This window comes from Piliocolobus tephrosceles, chromosome 4, assembly GCF_002776525.5.
Source record: "Piliocolobus tephrosceles isolate RC106 chromosome 4, ASM277652v3, whole genome shotgun sequence".
NCBI lineage: Eukaryota > Metazoa > Chordata > Mammalia > Primates > Cercopithecidae > Piliocolobus > Piliocolobus tephrosceles.
In genome coordinates, this window is record NC_045437.1 from 35106366 (window position 1) to 35130507 (window position 24142).

At 36.1% G+C, this 24142-nt stretch overlaps 1 protein-coding gene across 1 annotated transcript in view; it reads right to left on the reverse strand.

Annotated features, from left to right (window-relative positions):
* The window catches only part of LMBRD2 (LMBR1 domain containing 2), a 55999-nt gene that overhangs the window by 11166 nt on the left and 20691 nt on the right, over positions 1-24142 (reverse strand). Inside the window, exons 5-12 of the mRNA XM_023216520.3 lie at positions 21525-21692; positions 20554-20764; positions 9086-9160; positions 7811-7924; positions 7247-7430; positions 3005-3186; positions 1728-1861; positions 262-367 (exon numbers count right to left, since the gene is read on the reverse strand). Coding sequence (XP_023072288.1) covers positions 262-367; positions 1728-1861; positions 3005-3186; positions 7247-7430; positions 7811-7924; positions 9086-9160; positions 20554-20764; positions 21525-21692 — 1174 coding nt within the window. The remainder of the gene's footprint in view (positions 1-261; positions 368-1727; positions 1862-3004; positions 3187-7246; positions 7431-7810; positions 7925-9085; positions 9161-20553; positions 20765-21524; positions 21693-24142) is intronic.

Consider the following 24142-nt stretch of genomic DNA (forward strand, 5'->3'; position numbering starts at 1 on the left):
AAATATAAAGTTAATATTAGTATAGGTCAATTCTTTTGATACTGCTCAGTTAGACAACCTATATGAACCAAAAAACATTTTTATCATAAAAGAAGCAAAATCACTTTTATCCAGTCAATAGTAATACATATACAATCTTTAAGAGAAAATTTTACCAGTAGCACTGTAGAACTTTTCTGCTGGCATTAAAAGAAATTTCACAATAACAGCATCTCATATAGATAGTGAAACTAAGGAATTCCATTTTCTGACCACACTTACAGATGTGTAAGCAGTTGGCTGAGTATTCTTGTGAGAGATAGATGAATCCATATGGGTCAAACCCAAGAAATTAAGACATAAAGGAGGTGTCAAACGGCAAAATAGCCTGCAACAAACATTTAAAAATATGTATATAAAAAGTAAAGCAGCAAAATACATTTTATATTATACTGAGATGTATTAAAAACATTTCAGATAATTATAGCTAAAATTTTCATCTATTTGCTTTATATATACTTTGAATTCTTAATGTGACCTGCCCTCACTTGAGAGTTATTCTGAAAATTGCCACATCAATGCCTACATGACTACAGACTCAAGCTCCTTGCTTTTATGGTTTCTGCCATTGCTTTATCCCCACAAACTGTGGAATGCCTTTGCATGCATCTCTTACAACTAAGTCATCTGTAAAATCCATCTCACAGCATGACAAGGACAGTAACATCCTCAAGGTGAATTGTATTCAGTACATAAAAGAACTGAAGTTGTATCAACATATGTCATTCTGACAAGCACAGACATAAAGTTGTTCAATTCTGTCCAAATAAAAAGAATGCCTTACAAACCCACGTGGATAATTGGGGCTGGGGAGAATAAAGTGTGGGTATGAATAAAAAAAAAACATAATATGAGAGAATTCTTTTGTGGTGACAGAACTGTTCTGAATCTTGATTGTGTTGGTGCCTACAGGAATCTACACATCTACACACACACACACACACACACACACACACACACACGCACAAATGAATGAAGGATTAAAAAAATGGTGAGAACTAAAGTCTGTAGTATATAGCTAACAGTAATGTTTGACTCTCATTTCCCGGTTTTGATATCACTGGGGGTAGAGTGAAGGTTACATAGGACTTTTTGTACTATATTTGCAACTTCCTGTGAGTCCATAATTATTTGGAAAACAACAAAAAAGATGCTTAAAAATACTTTAGATATCAACTCCTCTACAAAATTATCTAAGTTCATCCTTTATAAATACCTCATAGGACTCATTTAACAGTAAGAAAAACTAATAGATTGTACAATCTCACCCAACTTGAAGATGTCTCTCTAAATCCTCTCTAAATTCCTCAGGAAAAATTGTTCTTTTTGGTTTTCTCAGTCCTCCTCAACTCAGTGGCAGACCACTGAATCTTAGGACACCATCTAGGTCTGACTTAGTCTCTAAACTCTCCATTGTTTCTACTACTTGCTAATCTCTGGTTGGTAAATCCAGGCTCACTAAGTATGTTTCTTCTGCCTTCTAGCCTAACCCAGCACACCTACTTTAACCTTAAAACTCAAGCAGGAGTTAGCTGGCAATCAACAAACATCAATTTAATATGTAAACCTAATCAATTAGCTGATAGAAATATAGATGTTAGTGGAACACCTGTAAGCAAAAATAAAAGATCCATAAGAATACACTCAATGATGACATTTCTCTTGTTTCTAAACATAATCCTACTTACATGCCACTGAAAAGAAGGCTATAAGCATCAGTCTGGTGATGTGAAGCCAAGTAATAATAGTTAAATACACGAATCCTGAACACAGTAGAATAAACACAGATACTTAGGAAGAAGATGGAAAGGAAGCAAGCAATCTGGAAAAAAACAAAAACAAAGCAGTTTGTTTAAAACAAACAGACTTTAGCACTTAACAATTACAAGCATTATCTTTCATTTTTTTTTCTTTTTTTGAGACGGAGTCTGGGCCCTGTAGCCGAGGCTGGAGTGCAGTGGCGCAATCTCGGCTCACTGCAACCTCTACCTCCTGGGTTCAAGTGATTCTCCTGCCTCAGCCTCCTGAGTAGCTGGGATTACAGGCATGTGCTACCATGCGCAGCTAATTTTTGTATTTTTAGTAGAGATGGGGTTTCACCATGTTTGCCAGGCTGGTCTCAAACTCCTGACCTTGTGATCCACCCGCCTCTGCCTCCCAAAGAGCTGGGATTACAGCCACCACGCCCAGTCTAGCCTCCATTTCTAACATTTATTGATGCTCTATAATTGAAATACAGTAATAGAGAATTTTTAAATCACCCACTAAGATTAGGAAAAAACCTACATTTCAAACTGTTTAACATCCTAGATCCAAAAGTTTCAAATCTACCTTCTAATGTGAGCCTGTTTTCCCATTCTCTTGGCAACTCCTCACATAAGGTCTACAAGTTATATAGCTTTACTGGCATAAATATAATCAAAGTATTCCTAGGGCCAAGTGTGATGGTTCACGTCTGTAATCCCAGCACTTCGGGAGGCTGAAGCAGGAGGATCACTTGAGTGCAAGAGTTCCAGACCAGCCTGGGCAATATGGCAAACTCTGACTCTACAAAAAAATACAAAAATTAGCAGGGGATGGTGGTGCATGACTGTAGGCCCAGCTACTTGGGAGGCTAAAGTGAGAGGATCTCTTGAGCCTGGAAAATCGAGGCTGCAGTGAGCCATGTTCACGCCACTACACTCCAACCTGGGTGACAGAGCAAGATTCTGCCTCCAAAAAAAAAAAAAAAAAAAAAAAGATTCTCAGATTTTTGCACTATCTTGCAACTTTTCATCTCTCCTCAAATAGTTATTAGTTTCTATAGCGTGGGTAAAATAATGAAGCACATTTCTGGAAGTTTAAATAACAACACTGCAGAAAACTTCACGGCTTTCATTTTTACTAGAAGAAATACATGGAGAAAATAGTTAAGGATTATACTACGAAGTGACATCTATTTATGACAGACATAAAATAAACTGACCTCTATATAAATATAATTATACGTTTTTTCTGCCAGCTGTATGAAGACCGCAAAGAGGGATAAGACAGGAGTAGTGCTAAAGAATGTGCACTCTGACCACACAACAATTACGGAGAAGATGGACAGAACCACAGCAAGTATCTTGTAAAACCATGGTCGCAAAAGACATTCCCAGTACCATTCTAGAAGATAAAAGAAAAAAATGATTAGGAAAACTATAAAAGAGTAATGGGGTATTTACATTGTTTCAAAATATCTCCCAATAAGATACTTAATTTCAAAGAGAAAAACAACAATTTAACGGCAGAGAAACCAGGCAGATACCACCCTAACCAAATGATCACCTATGATGGGACAAACTGACATCGTGTGCTTCCTGCTGTGATGTACTGATAGGAACATGACATTGCTGCTGTGGTATTCCTACGAAAAATGCAGAACCTGCATCTAATTTTAAAGAAACATCAAAGTCAAATTCAGGGACATTCAACAAAAAACTGGCCTATACTCCCAAAAACATTTTCTGATATATCATAAAACACAAAGACTGAGAAACTGTGTCAGATGAGAGGAAACTAAGGAGACATAATAACTGAATGCGATGCATCATCTGGGATTTTTTACAAAAAATATTATTGGGATAATTATAGCAAAATCTGAATAAGGTCTGTAAATAATAGTACAGTATAAATATTAATTTTTTATTTTGATGGCTGTATTTGGCTATGTAAGAAAATATCTTTATTTTTAGAAAGTATACACAGAAACATTTAGGAAGAAGGAGGCATCATGTCTGGATACAACTCTAAAATAGTAAGAAAAAATACATACAGACAAAGCAAATCAATATGGCAAAATGTTAACATTGGAGAGCCTGGTTGAAGGGTATATGGGAATATTCTGTACTGTTTTGTTTTGTCTTATTTTCTTTTGAGACGGAGTCTTGCTCTGTCGCCCAGGCTGGAGTGCAGTGGTGTGATCTCGGCTCACTGCAACCTCTGACTCCAGGGTTAAAGCAATTCTCCTGCTTCAGCCTCCCAAGTAGCTGGAACTACAGGTGAGTGCCACCACGCCCAGCTAATTTTTTGTATTTTTATTAGACGCGTGCTACCACGCCCGGCTAATTTTTTGTATTTTTAGTAGAGATGGTGTTTCACTGTGTTAGGCAGGATGGTCTGGATCTCCTGACCTCGTGATCCACCCACCTCAGCCTCCCAAAGTGTTAGGATTATAGGCGTAAGCCACCACACTCAGCATCATTTTGGTTTTAAGTCTGAATTTAGGTATAAAGAAAAATTTTAAAAAGAAAGCTCAATAAATTAAAAAGCTATATTTTTACTTCATTTATTGAATAGTTGAGCTTCTGGTTCACTGTAATTCTTTACAACTTTTCTCTCATCATAATTCCTAGTGATATCAATACCCACATAAATGATTCCCCTTTCAATACCCTTGTCTCTCATTTCCTTGACCTCCTCTCTAATGAACTTTCCCTCCATCCTACCTCAATTACTTGTTGCTACAGTGATGCCTAAACCTTTTATTATCAGCATCTCCAGCCCTTCCATATAATCACATTCCAGCATGCTTGTCTCCAAAGAATACCTTCATCTAGTACAGTATTTCAACTCCACTGATTGGCCATACCTGGACAAAAAAATCAATTTATTCTATCACATTTCTACTGTTATTTAACACTTTGATGCCCTTCCTTCCTCATGCAGCTCAGATTCCAGTCTTTGAGGACAGTATCACACTTACTTTGCCCCATTTTGCTCCACTGTATCTGTTAAGCTAAACCACACCTGGTTAAATCCAACTCCCTGGCTACTCTGAGCCTGCATCCACACAGCTGCACACTGCAGGAGAAAGACACCCAACCTCGTTGACTGGCCTCACTTTAAATTCTTAATCACTAGCTTCAAGTGGGTCCTCAGTACTGCCTCGCTAGCCTACTATAATTCGCCAATCTTCTCCGATGCCCACTCTGCTAGGTAACTATTTTGCACCTTCTCTTCCCTCCTCAAATCTCTAAAATCTCCTCTTCTATACTTACTCTTCACATTTCATTGAGAAAACAAAGCGATCAGAGGAGAATTTTCCCAAGTTTCTACCACTACAACTTCTCAGCTAGTTACATCTGTGCCTTACCTCCACCATTCTCTTCATTGTTCACTATTTCCTACCTCATCTCTACTAGTCATGAACATTGTCCTAGAAATTCTCTATTGTCTTATCAAATTCTCATTTGTTTCTTTTTTTTTATTATTTGAGACCAAGTCTCACTCTGTTGCCAGGCTGGAGTGCAGTGGCACAATGTCGGCTCACTGCAACCTCCGCCTCCCGAGTTCAAGCGATTCTCCTGCCTCAGCCTCCCAAGTAGCTGGGACTACAGGCATGTGCCACCACGCCCAGCTAATTTTTGCATTTTTAGTAGAGAAGGGGTTTCACCATGTTGGCCAGGATGGTCTCAATCTCTTGACCTTGTCATCTGCCCGCCTCGGCCTCCCAGAGTGCTGGGATTACAGGTGTGACCCACCGTGCCTGGCCTCAAATTCTATTATATCATTTACTAATTACATGTGATAATTTCTCTTGACTATGCCCCCAATCCTCTGTCAGCTACTACCCCTTTTCTCTGTTCCCTTTTACAAGGAAAACATTTTAAGAGTTTTCTAGTCTGTCTCCAATTGCTCCTCTTCCTATTTCTTTTAAATTTCAGTCAGGTTTTTTAATCCTCTCCCTTCACTTCTCTAAAATCCAATGGTCAGGTCTTAATATTTATGATCCTTAATCTATGTGCAACATTTGAAAAGGTAGTTTATATACTCTCTTCCTCAAAACACTTCATTGTCCTAATTTTCCGTCTCACTGGCCCCTCCTTTTCTAATCTTTTCTGCTGGTTACTTCTCATCCACCTAATTTCTAAATTCTGAAGTGCCTCAGACTTGGTCCTCAGACTTTTCTCTTTTCTCTATCTCAATACTTCTTTATTGATTTTACCCCGACCCCATGGTTCACTATACATTGATGGTACCCTAATTCATATCTGTAGTTCAGACTCCTCCCTTGAATTTCAATTTCTATAATCAACTGCCTATTCAGCATCTTTACGCCTTTATATGTTTATTGTCTGTTTTCCTCACTCCACAAGGGCAGGAATTTCTGTCTTTTTAAATTGATACATACCAAGCTACCAAGCACCCAACAATACTAATGTACCCAAATATTTGTTGAATGAATGAAAACAGATACCACATCATTCCTTCATTTAATTACGAAGCATTTTTGTTAAAGTTTTCTGAGATATTTGTTATAGCCATTAAGTCTTCATACTCAAAACCAAACATGCAAAGGAGAATCAAGTGAATATAACCATTTATTTGAATAAATAAGGTAAATAGAAGTTTTAATACTGTGACACTTTTGTACTTGCATTAAGTTTCTTCACACTAAATTTGACAACACTTGAAGGGACTGCTATAAATTATCAAAAAGGAGAAAAATGATAACTACAGAGTATAGGTTTTATAATAAGACTAATAAATGTAAATAATCAAAGAGGATTATTTAGGGGAATATTTCAGTAGTATGTCAAGACTGAAGAAGAGACCCAAGCTTGTGATGTAAAATTACTTACAATTCTAACTATTTTAAGTACAGTCATGTGTCACATAACAACATTCCAGTCAATGATGGACTGCATATACAATGGTGATCCCATAAAATTACAATACTGCATTTTTACTATTATCTTTTCTATGTTTATATATGCAAATACTTACCACTGTGCTACAATTGCCTACATTATTCAGTACAGTAACATATTGTATAGGTTTGTAGCCTAGAAGTAATAAGCCATACCATATCGCCTACATGTGTAGTGGGCTATACCATCTAGGTTTAGTATGTACCCTATGATGCTCATGCAATGATGAAATTGCCTAACAACACATTTCTCAGAGTAATCCCAGTCATTAAGCAATACATAATTGTATACATTATGCATTATACAAAATATGTTTGACGTATACATTTTTTAATATAATTTTTATTATTTGTGAGGTAACAGTGGAAACTAATGATTATATGTTATATGATAAGTAAAACAGTTATTTTGGGGAAATGTAACCAGATACTTACTATCACATAGTATAAATTTTGCATTGGTGAAAACACATAATTTTTTTCTACAGAAAACTTTTCATCATTAAAGTTTGAAATTTATATTAAATTACATACCAAATGTAGGATTATAAAAATATTGGATAAATCGATTTTCTGGCTCTGGCGATTGAAAGGTGTGAACAAACTGACGAGTAGCACTAGTTTCATTTTTTGCTACATCTTCTAGATAAAATGCTTGTTCCAAAAGAATCTGCCATTGTACTTGAGTTCGACGGTGTCTCTGAACTGAATAAATCACCTAAAAAAGAGAACGGGGGTAGACCTGGCAGTGTTCTGATCCAACAGTGGTTCAGCTCTCCACTAGGGAGCATGTTTTGATTGTCACAACAATGAGAAAGTGCTAGGGTATTTACTGGGTCAGGCTGAGAATATTAAGGTTCTGAAATGATGTAACAGTTTTATATAATGTAACAGTTATGCTCAGCGAAGAATTCTCCCTCCCCAAATGCCAATAGTACCCCTGCTGGTATACACAGAGATAAAATATTTCAAAGAATAATAAGGACAGGATGAAAGGAAGTTTTAAATACACATTCACTAAACATTCCTTTCATATGAGCAATGATAAGTCTAATTAAAATCATCATTAAGTAAAATACTTACAATTAACAAAGTTACCTGTTTATGCAGTTTTACCAGACTTTTTTCACTTGGGTAAATATTATGCTTTTCATCAAAATCTTCATAATCATCCATGTTTCTACCCATTTTTTCCTGATACTCCGTAGGGCACTAAAAAAAAAAAAAAAAAAGTAGACTTTTAAAAATCTTAATTGTAAAAAGATAAAAATTTATTTGTATTAAAAATCTTTCATTCTTGAGCAGTTCTAATTTTTTCAAAAACATCTTCCTACTTTATTGTCATCTCTAGTTAGACTTCATCTGCTGGTATTTTTTTGAAAATGTCTTAAAAGGTGTACTGAGTTACTTCTCACCTCTATAATATTAATCTTTGTGTTCATATATACTAGATAGATATAGATGGCCATAGGCAGGGCAGCCTACCTACAGGAAGCAACTAGTATTTGAGAGGATTATTCTAAATAGGATAAATTATTTTTCTAGCTAAAGAATGAAGCAAAATCATGACAAATCCAAGATGCTGAATTTTTGAAAGGCATAGCACAGAGAAATAAATACATGAATTTAAAGTCATCTTCTATACTACTATTCATTTATTACCTATATGAACTTGGGCAACTTAGTTAACCTCTCTTAGTAGTTCTCAAAAAGTAGCAAATGTGAGATAAATAGTTAGAAAAGTGATTCCAGTGAGTATTATCTTAGCCAAACAGAACACTAGGCAAGAATCAGTATAACAGATTTAAAATATAGGAAAATAAATATTTCTATCATTCTGTGGGTTTAGAAGACAATTGGGGAACTACAAATAACCATTTTTGGAAGTATATAAATACCCCTAATTCAATACCAATGCATCAAAACCTTAACTGTATGGTTTATTAAATACCTATGCTAACATCACTCATTTTATGATATATGTCATGAATATATTAATGAAAATATTTGTAAAATAACGTGTAGGCAGCTGATTGTAAGATATTACTGAGGCTTTAGTTTATTTTTACAGGAGATATGCCTTTAGTGAACAAATACAATGACAGTTTAAAGGTTTATTTCCATCACTGTCATGACAATCCTTATATATTAGTCAACCTCTATCTCCATATTTCAACAGAAAGTAGTGCCAATAATTAGTGTTAAACTTGCAGTAATTAAAAAAAATTCAAAGTACAAATGGTATTTGGTTAATATTTCTATGAAAATGAGTTTAAGACCTCACCTATAGGCTGTTTTCATACTTTTCTGGTACTTTTGGCATAATATATAAGTGTGTATTTCAAAAGAAAACAGATAGGATGATTTCATTACCTTTTTAAGTATTGTATCAACACATTTTCTCAATGGGTGATTATACTTGATGCTTTCATTCACTTTACGAACCTCCTATAAAAACAGTAAAATAAATAAACATATTTCGATTTCTACAGATCACATATTCCAAATGAGAATGCATTAAGTACTATATATTTTCTCACAAGTTCAACTTCAACACAAATTACTTTGCATTACATGAATAAAGGTTCTTAAGAACACAAGTAAAAATACAAAGTCACTGAATAGCTATTTCCATACCCTGAACTTTTCCTTACTTTTTAGATTCACTGTCTCATCACTTCATCACTTGGTGCACAAAAAAGAATAAGCATTATTTAAAAGTCCACAAAAGATCAGACAAACTTTGTGGTCCTAAAAGAACAGGGCTATATTCCTCTGCCTTACTCACCAAGATCAATTATCTCATTATCTAAAATATAGTGAAAAACCAGAGGAAGCAAAAAAGCCTACAAATGTCACAAAGTGCCAGCTCTTTCCTATAAGAGTACTCTAGAGCAGTCATGATTGATTAACTCCATACTTGCTTATGAGGAGCACACTATCTGCTGGCGGGGCACAGTGGCTCAGGCCTGAAATGCCAGCACTTTGGGAGGCTAAGGCAGGTAGATCACTTGAGTCCCAGAGTTTAAGACCAGTTTTGGCAATACGGTGAAACCCCGTCTCTACCAAAAATACAAACATTAGCCAGTCTCATAACCTGGTCTCTAAATAAATAAATAAAAATTTAAAAATAGAATAATTTAAAAACAAACAAACAAAACAGCACACTATTTGCCAGTACTGTGCTAGGTGTAAGGACCCCATAATCCCTATAGAGGGCAGGGAGAGAAGACAAGGAATTGTCAGTCTTAAAATTTCAGTCTAGTAATGTGATAATTAAATAAGCAATTCTGATTATAAAAGGCATAAAAGGGTTAAAGAGGAGACTCTTTAGAACCAGTAGTTCCTAAGGAATCACAATATTCTATAATATTCATGAAATTTTTAAGAAGCTGAAACCACTGTTTTAGTCAGGTGGAATAGCATGTTCACAGCCTGGAAAGCATAAGAGAACTGAGCAGGATATTTAGAAGAACATTCTGGGGCACAGAGTAGAGAAGCGTTTTTAGGGATATAAAACTCAAGGCAGAGAAGCCATCTAGCACATAGACAAAATTGCGAAAAAATATTTGTAATTTATATGACAAAGACTCATCCTTAATATGTGATGAGCTCTTACAAATCAACAGAAAAGTGGGAACACAGAAAAAATGCCATTGGCCAATAAATGTCTAAAAAGATATTTGAGCTCACTAAAAACAGTTACAGATTTTAAAAATAAGTTTTTTTTCAAAATTGATATTATGTAAAGAGGTAAGACTGTAGGAAAACAGGCCCTCCTATATACAGTAAAAAGTGATATAATCTATTTAAAGGTAATTTCACATCTATTGAAGTTTAGAATATGTATACTTTATAAATAATCTGTGCCAGTAGACACTATTCCTGTTAAGAATTTAGCTTAATGAGGAAAACAAACATAAATAAAAATGATGTGGAAACTACTGTCAGAGAAAATTATGAGGTGCTCTGAGAGGGGAGAATGTAGAGTGGGAGACTTTCTGATTAGCTGATTATTTAAAATGAGATGAAACAAATATATAGAAGTCAGTCAACCAAAGGGAGAGACTAGAATATTCCTGGCAGAGAGAAAGGGATGGGACACACAAAGGCCTCCAGGCCTAAGTGAGCACATTACTTGAAGGGACTGAAAAAAGTCCAGTGTGATTACAGGGAAAGGGAGATTAAGGGTCTGCATAGCACTGGATCAGACTGAAAGAGCAAGATCAAAGTGATCCTAGAAGCCCTTAATCACGGTTTATTTTGAGGTTAATGTGTGAGGCCTACACATGACAGTGACAAGATAAGACTCGGGCTTTTAAGAGGTCACCTGGAAGCATCATTACATCTATTTTCCATTACTAAGCTGCCTTAAAGTTTCTTGACTTGTTAGCACAAATTTATCATACTTTGAATATGAACTATATAATTTGTTTGTATATTACATGTGAAATATCATGTTTTTTTCTTTATTTAGCCATATTAAAAAACAGGTACTGAAACAATTAACATTTGCTATATCTGTTATAAATTTCGGCTTCCTTCAAAAGTTCATAATTTTAATAAAGCATGGAAAGTATTTGAAATATACTGTTTGCTTTCTTTATACAAAATAATGTAACTTTGAGCTCTTTCATTACTGTGTCTCATCAAATTCTTTTCTAAGCAGGTCAGACAACATTCATGAAAGAAGGCTAACAGGCAGTTTTCAGTGGAAATAAGTAGCTGTTTCTCCCTCCCTAAAATTCTCTACCTAGAAAAATGACAAAAGATAGAGGTGACCTTTTAGGCCATCTAGCAAATACCTTCTGAATGATTTGACATAGTTTATAAGTTTTATTAATGCTTCAAAGAAAGGTAATAGACACATAAATGCATATATGAGTTTCAGAGAGAAACATATCATAAAAATACCAAACAGTTTTTATAAAACTACATTTGGGAGATTAAATGGATAGCTGAAAAAATATTTACCAATAAAGTGATTGAATTTTGTTATCTGTCAAATGACTAGACTTCTCAGTATGGCATTCAAAGCCAAGATATAGTTTTATCTTTCCAATGTAAACTTCCTGCTCAAACTAATTTGGTTTTAAAACTTCCTGATATCTGCCTGGAATGTTATCAGCTATCAAAATTCTACCCATTCTGCAAGGCCCAGGCTATCCTTCATGTCCTCTGACTGTTATTCAGTAGTGATAACCTCTCCATACTAGAGCATTTTCTTTTTATCATTCATGTCACATTTACCACATACTGTAAGGGACTCTGTCCAATTTTCTACTCTAGAAAGTCAATAGAATAGGAATTTCTATTCCGGCCAGTTCTGCATAGTACTTAACATGGCAGGAAGATAGTAAGTATTTTTTAAATGATAAATACGTTTCTCCTCAAGTTTTTAAGTTTCCAGATATTCAGAAAAGCAGAAAGAATCCCAAAATAGCTTGAAGTATATGGCCACAGAAATTCATACACAGGAGGTGGAGCAAGATGGCTGAATAGAATTCTCCACTGATTGTCCTCCTCACAGGAACACCAAATTAAGCAACTATCCACACAAAAAAGTGCCTTCATCAAAACCAAAAAACAAGGTACAACCTCAGCTACTGTTGGGTATAGTACTAAGTGGGCTCTTGGGGCCCCAGATTGCAGGACTTGGCTCTTAGACAGCATTGTTGAACCTTTGCTGGGCCAGACAGGAGCCCAGTGCCCTGAAGGGAAAGTCCCAGGCATGGCAGCATTCACCACAAGCTGACTGAAGAGATCTTGGGCCTTGAAGGACTTTGTCTTGTGGCTTGGGTGCCAGTTTAGCCACAGGTAGATTCCTACAGTTTCTGGCTCCAGGCCCTGGCTCCCAGATGGCATCTCTGGACACACCCCAACTCAGGGAGAACTTGCCACTCTGAAGGGAAGAACAAAAGCTGGGTTGGCTCTGCCACCTGCTGACTGTAGAGGACCAGGGCCTTGAGCAAACATAGACGGTAGCCAGGCAGTGGAAACAGTGGGCCTTGGGCGAGATGCAGCACCATGATAACTTCAGGTCTAACCCAGTGCAGTCCCAGTGATGGTGGCCACAGGGGTGCTTGTGACACCCCTCCCCCACCTCCATGAAGCTCAGGACAAACAGAGAGATTCCAGTTGTTCGGGAGAAAGCAAGGGAAGGGAACAAGAGTCTCTGCCTGATGCTCCAGAGAATTCTTCCAGATCTTATCCAAGACCACCAAGGTGGCACACATCTACAAGTCTGCAAGAACCGCAGCAGTATGGGGTTTGGGGTGTCCCCTAATATAGATACAGCTGCAGTGACTAAAAACTTAGATTACAATACCCAAGTCCCTTCAAATACCTGGAAAGCCTTTCCAAGAAGGATGGCTACAAATAAGCCCACACTGCAAAGACTATAAAGAATACCTAATTTTTCAATGTCTGGACACCGATGAACATTCACAAGAATCAAGACCATCCAGAAAAACATGACCTCACCAAACAAACTAAATAAGGCACCAAGGCCGAGCACAGTGGCTCACTCCTGTAATCCTAGCACTTTGGGAGGCTGAGGCTGGAGGTTACTTGAGCTCAGGAGTACAGCCTGGGCAACATGGTGAAACCCTGTCTCTACAAAAATACAAAAATTAGCTGGGTGTGGTGGTTTGTGCCTGTAGTACCAGCCACCAGCTACTTGGGCGGCTGACGTGAGAGGATGACTTGAGCCCAGGAGGTGGAGACTGCAGTGAGCCACAATCATGCCAGCCTGGACAACACAATGAGACCCTGCCTCAAAGAAATTAAATAAAATAAATAACAAGGCACCAGGGACCAATCCTGAAGACACAGAGATATGTGCCCTTTCAGACACAGAATTCAAGATAGCTGTCAAAATTCAAGGTAACACAGAGAAGGAATTCAGAATCCTATCAGGTAAATTTAACAAAGCTGTTGAAAGAATTAAAAATAATCGAGTAGAAATTCTGGAATTGAAAAATGCATTGACATATTGAAGAATGCATGAGAGTATCTTAACAGCAGAATTGATCATGCAGAAGAAAGAATCAGTGAGCTAGAAGACATTTGAAAATTTGGCTATTTGAAAATATGGTTAGAGGAGACAAAAATAATAAAAAAGAATGACAAATGTCTACAAAATCTAGAAAATGGCCTCCAAAGGCCAAATCTAAAAGTTACTGGCCTTAAAGAGGAGGTAGAGTGACAGATAAGGGTAGAAAGTTTATTCAAAGTGATAATAACAGAGAACATCCCAAACCTAAAGATATCAATATTCAAGCACAAGAAGATTATAGAACACCAAGCAGATTTATCCCAAATAAGACTATCTCAAGATAATTAATAATCAAACTCCCTAAGGTCAAGGATAAAGAAAGGATCCTGAAAGCAGCAGGAGAAGAGAAACAAATAACACATAATGAAGCTCCAATACATCTGGCAATAGGCTTCTCAGTGGAAACCTTACAGGTCAGGAGAGTGACAGGATATATTTAAAATGCTGACAGAAAAAAAACAAAAAACAAAAAACAACTTATCCTAGAATAACATATCCAGTGAAAATATTCTTCAAACATGAAAGAGAAATAAAAGTTTCCAGACAAACAAAAGCTGAGAGAGTTCATCCATACTAGTCCTGTTCTATAATAAATGTTAAAGGGAGTTCTTCAGTCTGAAAGAAAAGGACATCGATGAGCAATAAAAATCATCTGACGGTACAAAACTCATTGGTAATAGCAAGTACACAGAAAAACAAAGAATATTATTAACACTATAATTGTGGTGTGAAAACTACTCGTATCTTGAGACAAACCAATGAAAAATAACTATGACAACTTTTTAAGACACAGATAGTATAATAATACATAAATATAAAAAAAAGTTAAAAGTAGAGGGAGGAAGTGAAATCTAGTTTTTATTAGTTTTCTGTGTTTATCTTTGCAATCAATGTCAAGCTGTCATTAGTTTAAAACAATAGGCTATAAGATATTACTCACAAGCCTCAAGGAACCTCAAACCAAAAAGCATACAACAGATACACACAAAACAAGAAGCAAGAAGTTAAAACATACCACCAGAGAAAATCACCTTCACAAAAAGGAAGACAGGAAGAAAGGAAAGAAGAGAATATCACGAAACAACCAGAAAACAAATAACAGAATGGCAGGAGTAAGTCCTCACTTATCAGTAATAACACTGAATGTAAATGAACTAAACTCTTCAATCGAAAGACACAGAGTGGCTGTATTGATAAAAAGACATTACAACTGATACTGCAGAAATTCAAAGGATTATTAGAGACTTCTAATGAGCAACTATATGCCAATAAATTGGAAAACCTAGAAGAAATGGACAAATTGCTAGACACATGCAACTTACCAAGATCAAACCATGAAAGAAATCCAAAACCTGAACAGATCAACAAGTAATACAATCACAGTTGTAGTAAAAAGTCTCCCAGCAAAGAAAAGCCCAAGACCCAATGGTTTCACTGCTGAATTTTACCAAACATTTAAAGAACACAAATCCTACTCAAACTATTCTGGAAAACAGAGAAGGAGGGATACTTCCAAACTCAATCTATGAGGCCAGTATTGCCCTGATTCCAAAATCAGAAACAGACACATCAAAAAAAGAAAACTGCAGGCCAATATCCCCAATGGACACTCATGAAAAAATCCTCAACAAAACACTAGCAAAACAAATTCAAGAACACGTTGAAAAGGTCATCCATCTGATCAATTCAGATTTACACCAGGAATGTAAGAATGGTTTGACATATGCAAATCAATCAGTGTGATATATCATATTTATAGAATGAAGGAAAAAAACCATATGAGCATTTCTATTGATGCCAAGAAAGCACTGACAAAATTCAACATCCCTTTATGATAAAAACCGTAAAAAAAACCTGAATATACAAGGAACATACCTCAACACTATAAAAGTCATATATGACAGACCCACAGCTAGTATCATACTGAATGGGGAAAAATTGAAAGCCTTTCCTTTAAGATCTAGAACAAGACAAGGATGCCCACTTTCACTACTGTTATTCAGTATAGTACTGGAAGTCCTAAGTAAAGCAATCAGACAAGAGAAAGATATAAAGGGCATCAAACTTGGAAAGAAGACAAATTATCCTTGTTTTCAGGTGATAAATCTTACATTTGGAAAAACCTTAAAACTCCACCAAAAAACTATTACAAGGGATAAACAAATTCTGTAAAGCTGCAGTACATAAAATCAATATTCAAAAATCAGTAGCATTTCTATATGCCAGCCACAAACAATCTGAAAAAGAAATCCCATTTACAATCTCTATAACACAAACAAAATACCAAGGAATTAGCCAAGTAAGTGAAAGATCTCTACAATGAAAACTATAAAACACTGATGCAAGGAATTGAAGATAACACAAAAAATAAAAAGGTATTCCATTTTCATGGATTAGAATAATCAATATTGTTAAAATGTCCATACTACTGAAAGCAATCTACAATTTCAATGCAATCTCTATCAAAATATCAATGACATTCTTAACAGAAATAGAAAAAACAATCCTAAAATTTATATGGAACCACAAAAGATCCTCAACTGCCAAAGCTATTTTAAGTAAAAAGTGCAAAACTGGAGGAATCACATTATCTGACTTTAAACTATATAATAAAGCTATAACCAAAACAGCATGGTGTTAGGATAAAAATAGACCAATGGTATAGAATAGAGAACCCCAAAATAAATCCATATATCTACAGTGAACTCATTTTTGACAAGGGCTCCAAGAACATAGAGTGAGGAAAGGATAGTCTCTTTAACAAATGGTGCCAGGAAAACTGGAAAACTGGATATATGCAGAAGAATGAAACTAGACCAGATATCTCCCCATATATAAAAATCAAATCAAAATGATTTAAAGACTTAAATCTAAGAACTCTAAGAAAACATTGGAGAAACTCTCCAGGATATTGGACTGGGCAAAGATTTCTTGAGTAATAACCTACAAGCACAGGCAATCAAAGCAAAAGCTTCTGCACAGCAAACTATCAACAAAATGAAGTGATAACCCACAGAATAAGAGAAAATATTTGTAAACTATCTTTCTGACAAAAGGTTAATAACCAGAATATATAAGGAATTCAAACAACTCCATGAGAAAAAAAAAGTAATAATCCGATTAAAAATGGGCAAAAGATTTGAATTTCTCAAAAAAAAAAAAAAAAAGACATAGAAATGACAAACAGGCAAAAACAGGCATTTTATAGTTTTCATTGTAGAGATCTTTCACTTATTTGGCTAATTTCTTGATATTTTATTTGTGTTATAGCAATTGTAAATGGGGTTTCTTTTTCAGATTGTTTGCTGTTGACATATAGAAATGCTACTGATTTTTGAATCACTAATCATCAAAAAGATGTAAATCAAAGCTACAATGAGATATCATCTCACCCCAGTTAAAATGGGTTTTATCCAAAAGACAGGCAATAATGTAATGTAAATTAGTACAACTACTATGGAGAACAGTTCGCAGGCTCCTCAAAAAAATTAAAAAAAAAAAAAAAAAAAAAAAGCTACTATGTGTTCCAGCAATTACACTGCTAGGTATATAACCAAAACAAGGAAATCATTACATCAAAGAAATGTCTGTACTCCTATGTTTATTGCAGCAGTACTCACAATAGCCAAGATTTAGAAGCAACCTAAGTGTCCATCAACATATGAATGGATAAAGAAAATGTGGTATATATACACAACAGAGGACTATTCAGCCATTAAATAGGAATGAGATCCAGTCATTTGCAATAATATGGGTGGAACTAGAGGTCACTATGTTAAGTGAAATAAGTCAGGCACAGAAAGACAAACTTCACATGTTCCCATTTATTTATGGGAGGGGTTATGGGTAGAAGGGAGGGTGGGAAGTGGGAATGGTCAATGGGTACAAAAATATAGCTAGAGTGAATAATATCCAGTGTTTGATAGAACAGAGTGACTACAGTCAATAATGTAACTGTACATTTTAAAATAACTAAATGAAAATAATCGGTTTGTAACATAAAGAAAAATAAATGCTTGAGGTGATGAGTATGTACAAAAATGTTTTAAAACCCCAGAAAAACAAACAAAAAAGAAATTCATACCTGAGAAATCATGCATTGTTTTTGATGGAAAGAGGTTCAGGGTTATCTTGCTATGTGTACCTACTGCTATTTTCAAAACATTCATTTTTAAAGAGTGGTTTCTTATCTAAAATTTCTTACACAGCTTAAAACCTAAGAATATTATACTAAAATAGCACAAAAGTCACCAATGCCAGTCCTTAATTTTCCACATCTTATTTCTAAGCAGAGGGCTCCTATTTAAAAATAACAACAACAAAATCTATTTTATTCAGACAGCAAAGTTTCCTCTAGGGAAAAATCCATAACTCACATAGTACCTGGGTTTATTTTATTTTGCAGGAATGTTGAATAAATTAGTGAAACCCAAATTCCTCAAATCTGAAACATCTGAATTTAATACCAACTTTTGGATGGAACACTATCAAATCTAAATTTAAATTAATTTCTTTTATCAAATGTAAGTATCTTATCGAAATATCACTTTTCAACTATTTCAATTTTTAAAAAAATTCAAAATTTCAAATATAAGTGTAAAATTTATCAAATATAAATTACCTTCTTTCAAAAGATGTAATAACATTCATCATAGGAATGTTGAATATAACAGGAAATTTAATCATTTCAATTTAAATAATACTATTTATAGACTCACTCCTACATTTAAATCAATATTTTCTGCTGTAGCTCTTACATTCTGTAGAGAATAAATGCTGCAAAGCCAACATAAAATTTTCTAATCACAGTATACGTTCATTTGTTCATTTATTCATTCACTTAAAAAATGGTTGCTGAGTGTTTAAGAGTCTGGACAACCAGGGAAGATGTTATGGGTTGAACTGTCCCCTGAGACCTAACCTCCAGTATCTTAACATGCAATCTTATTTGAAATAGGGTTGTTGCAGATTTAATTAGCTAAGTTAAGATGAGGTTATGCTGGAGTGGGATGAACTCTAATCCAATATGACTGGTGTCCTTACGAAACAATGAAGTTTGGACACAGGCACACAGGGAGAACACCATGTGAAGATGAAGGCAGGGGTCTACAAGTCAAGGTATGCCAAAGATCGCAAACCACCAGAAGCTAGAAGACAAACATGGAACAGATATTCCCTAGAGCCCTCAGAAGGAACCAACCCTGCAGATGCCTCAATCTTGAACATTAGTCTCCACAACTGTGAGCCAGTATTTTCTATTGTTTAAGCCACCCAGTTTGTGGTAGTTTTGTTACAGCAGTCCTAGGAAGCTAATAAAGCTTCCCTGAAGGATTCTCATTTATGTTAAGACCTGAAAATGAAATAGGAATTAGCTGAAGAGAGTGCTGAAAAGAGCATTATAATAGTTTGGGAATAGCATGCTCAAAGATAGAAAAGAAAGACAATGTGTGTAATGATTAAGCACAGGGTCATCAAGCAAGATCAATTCATTCCACTACTTGTTCTCATACTGGAACACACCCACACTCATTCATTTATTTACTGCCAATGGTTGCTTTCATCCTACAAGGACAGAGTAGTTGCGATAGAAACGATATCGCACACAAAGCCTAAAATATTTACTATCTGGCCCCTTACAGAAAAAGTTTATTAGAGGCAAGACTGCCTGGTTCTTATCACTTCCTAGCCATGTAGACATGAGAAAGCTACTTAATCTCTCTGTTCCTAACATTCTTCATTTATAGAATGGGGATTTACAAAAATCTCTATCATAAAGTCATGAGAATTAAATATATGTATAATGCTTAGAAAGTCCCTCTTAGGCAAACAGGAAGTCTATATAATTGTTTACTATAATTATCACTAAGTTTGAGGAACCAAAGTTGAGTGTTAGGTAAATATTAAGTCTATAGAATTGTTTATTATTTCATCACCATTAGCAAGTTTGAGAAACCAAAGATGACCAGTGTGAGAAGACAGAGGTTTGGGATACAGCTGGAGAGCTAAACATAGGCCAAATTACTTTTCTGTAGGCTGTATTACCACATTTTGGAGTTTATTTTAACATGACTGAAAAGCCTTCAAAAGGAGTTTTAATTTGGAGAGTATCATCAGCTGAGTAGCATATTTTCCCTGGGGAGCAAAACTGTGAGGTGACTACAATAATCTCTTTAAATCCATAACAAAAATTTTATTTAACACAGAATAATTTTATAATTTGTTATATATTTTTATGTACAGTATTGAAAGGTATACTTTCAATAACTTTGTGAAACTGGGTTAAGTCATCAAGTAAAATGAAGTGTCTTATTAAGATTACAGATAGGAAACAAAACTTATCAGTACAAACTCCCATGCAAATTGTTCTTTAAAGAGGTTTCCAGAATTGGTGGTATTACCTTAGGTTAACCTTTCAGAAATAAGTGTCCTCTGGTCATGATTCTCACTTCTACTATGTTAGGGTAACCATACAATTTATCATTTAATCTGGGAGACTTTTGAAAATAAAAGAGGGTACTACTAAAAGTTACCTCAAAATAACAGGCATAGCCCTGCAGTATTGAATATATTTTCCATGAATCCCTGTCAGACAGAAGATGGACAAGACACATCATGAGGCTGAACTGCTAAAAAGTCATCCTGGATGAGACATCCTGAAGGATTGCACAACACCAGTTTTGCAATCTGAAGCCCATCAATGCACTAACAACAACAAACCAAAAGTGACTAAAAGGGGATATACATGTCTTAGTGACTATTGCTTATAAGGTTCAAACTTGCTTACCTCCATGGCATCTTCTAAATTCTCTTCTGCATCTGCTTTCTCTGTCATCAGTTTGGCTGCCTTAAAATACGTTTTCATAAGTAGATAACCCCTTTTTGCTCCATTCCAGTAGGATCGAGGAATTTCCACCAAGCCATAACCCAACAACAACACAAGAAGAAACAGACCCCATGTATTTGCAGCAGCTATACCAATTGTCTGAAGCTGGTTCCTAAGAAAGGGAAATAACAGATAATATGTACATTTTAATGGAAAGATAAAATCTGACTGCATAAATAGACTTTAACACAGGAGACACTGTTTCTACTGTGTTAAAATTAGCATCTAGAATTAATTCATGGCAATAATATGTATATATTTTCCTAGAGGAAACATTTTGCATTAGGTGATTTCTTTTTCCATATTAAACAAAAGAAGCCTGAAAATGTTTCAAATTAACTTGTGTTGCTGACCTAGCAAATCTCAGGAATACAATAGTGAGACCTAGCACTGCTGATCTATTTCTAAATTTTCAGATGTAGACCTTCACATATGTTAGAAATCATAAGTATAAAACAGATTTCAATTTTGTTGAAATATCTATATCCAAGATAACATTAAGAACAAATATGCCCTCAAATTATAATCAAAACAAAAAAAAACACAAGTTCCAATGAAAAATAAAACCAGTTATTTTGTCATATAAAATTTTTGAAATTCTATCTAAAAATCATAAGGGTTATTACTTTTAATATACAGCCATTAGACTAATCATTAATCTTTTGCCTAAAATCTATATTTAAAGATGTCATTCCATATTTTCTTTCTTAGTAATATGGATTACTCACATATTCTTTTAGGGAAATCCATAAAATATGTAACAATATATTTCTCAATGAAATGTCTTTTTACCGGCACATATGAAGTTAAAAATGAATTTTTAAAAATGCAAATATACATTAAAGCAATGTTAAGAAGACTACTTTTCTTACCATTCTAAATGTAAATGTGGGTTTACAGCTACATAAATTAAAAATGCTCCAAAAATCAGCAAATAGGTGCCATAGTAGATTGCATTCTCAATTAGTGCAGTTTTGATCTTTCCAGTGATGGAAAACCCTCCTGATCTTGCATATGACTGCATAAAAGGTAAGAGAATCCTAGATGGATAGAAAAAATATGATTAAAAACCCAAACAATTGATATGTCTATATAATCTCAAAATGCCAGAAATATGTGAATCTCAATTTTAATGAATAGTTCTTCTCACTAATAAATATGTTTATAAGTAATCATGAATACTTAATATACTATAATAGATGACTGAGAATTTTTGTAACATAAAATTTTAGGGAAAGCAAATGGGTCTTTAAAGTTTTCATAAAGAGTCTCGACTGCATTCAAAGAAAACATTTTTGATTAAATTTTAGTTTTCTAAGGCTTCAGCATGGAGAAAGGATAAAAGGGAAACAAAATTGGAACTAGTTGGGAGGGGGAAGGGTGGTGATGGTGGTAAGAAGCAAAAAGGGAGAAGGTCAGTTGACAGCATACTGACTTTGAAGTAGTACCTAGGAGATATCCAAGAGAAGCTGCACACAAACCCAGCTTCAGGGTTCAAGAGAGAGGACTAAAAATATGGATAGCTTCTGGAGTCATCACTGTATCAATGGCACTGAAATAACATTAGTAGAAACTCAACTGGAAGCATGAGTATGGAGAATGTGAAGGAAAGAACTGAGACAGATCTCATATCAACTTTTAAGAGAGATGCATAAAACAGGAGGAGGATGGACCAGCAAAAGAGACTGAGACAGAACAGTAGTGGGGCAAGGAAGAAAACAAGGAGCATATGGATTAGGAACTAGCAGAGGAAAGTTAAAGTGGAGAGAGAGAATCAAATGCCACCAAGAGGTGAAGTAAATTAAAAACTTGTATGTATGAGTGGAGGAGTGAGAATAGAAAGCAGAGTACTACGGTTGAGAAATAAGTAAACAATGAGTAAGTGGAGATATCAAATATAGAGAATTCATTTAAGAAGTTTGGCTGGGTAGGATAAACTATGGCATATACATACAATGAGGTATTTTACAGAAATGGAAAATAACAGAATACTGATACATACAGCACGGTGTAGATGAATTTCCCAAATATGTGAGCAAAGAGAGATGCGAAAAAGTTCACAGTGTATAATTCTATGCTTATAAAGTTCATAAACAGGCAAAAACTAATCTATGGTGATGGAAGTCAGAATCATGGTTACCTCTGGGGAGTGCGGGACGACTACACAGGGAAGCATGAGCGAGGCTTCTGAGGGCATTGTTAATGTTCTATAACATCATCTGAGTGCTGGTGTATGGGTGTATTCACTTTGAAAAAAGTCAAACTAAACACAATCTATGCATTTTTTGGTATGAATTTATGCTTCAGTTTTAAAAAGTTTCTAAAAAAATTTAGTTGTGATCAGATCAACAAGGCAGAAGCTGGAAAGGAATCTGAACTGACAGACTTTCATTTTTGTTTCTGTTTTCGTTTCTAAAGATGAGAGAAATGTGCATGCTTTGTTGAAATTGAAAGCTACAAGTAAGTAACAAGAGCTGAAGGGGATGGATCCATATTTTAGGAAGAAGTGATGGCAGCAGCAGCCTGTCTGCAGTGGCCCCCTGCAAAGATGGTGGCCGCAGTTGGGGAGGACTGGCAGGGGCTGTGCACTCCATGGAGCTAGCATGAGTTGGGAGCCCCACCCTCTTCTGAGTTGGTGGGGCAGGAGCCCTGCCCTCTTGGGCACAGGTGCAGCTGCCCAGCTGTGGCTGTGGACCCAGACATCCCTGCACTCTCGGGGACCCAGAAAGCCCCCATACCACTACAGGTTTGGAAGTCCCTGCTCCTGCTGCCTGGCCTCTCCCTGCTCCTGACAACTGCTCTGATTTTGGAGAAAAGTTGTGACTGAATCCAGGCACTGTTGCAACCTAGCTGGGTGTGCACACATGCTCAGGGCAGTGCTGACACACCAGACCCCTGCTGCCTCAGTCCACTCTGGACTTTGGACATCAATAAGCACAGGAGGGAGGTGGAGAGTGGGGCTGAGGGCAGCTCAGCATGGGCCTGCAGGCACCATTTGGCATGAACAACCTGGGTGCCATAAATGACAAGATTGATGGTGGCAGGAGGCAGACAGGCTCCTGGGCATAAGTGGGCAGGTCACTGGTGAAGCACCACCTTCAAGCCAGGGACAGCCTGAAGCCTGGGAGCCAGGCCACCAGTCCTGTGGACCAGAGTGAGAACTTAGGAGGCTTTTTCCAGGCCCACCCATGGCCCAATCAGTGTACACTTCCTCCTCTCTGAAGCCCATAAAAACCCCAGACTCAGCTAGACTCAGGCAGATGACGGGACAACCTGACTACAGATAGGAGCTATCTACTCCAGGTCTCCTCTCTGCTGGGGGCAGCACAGACGATTGAGATAACCTGCCTGCAGATAGGAGCTACCCACTCCGGGGCTCCTTTCCACTGAGAGCTGTACTTGTCAGGCTGACCTGCCTACAGAAAGGAGCTATCTACTTTGGGTCTCCTGAGAGTTGTGCACCTCTTCACCTTGCTCACCCTCCAGTTTT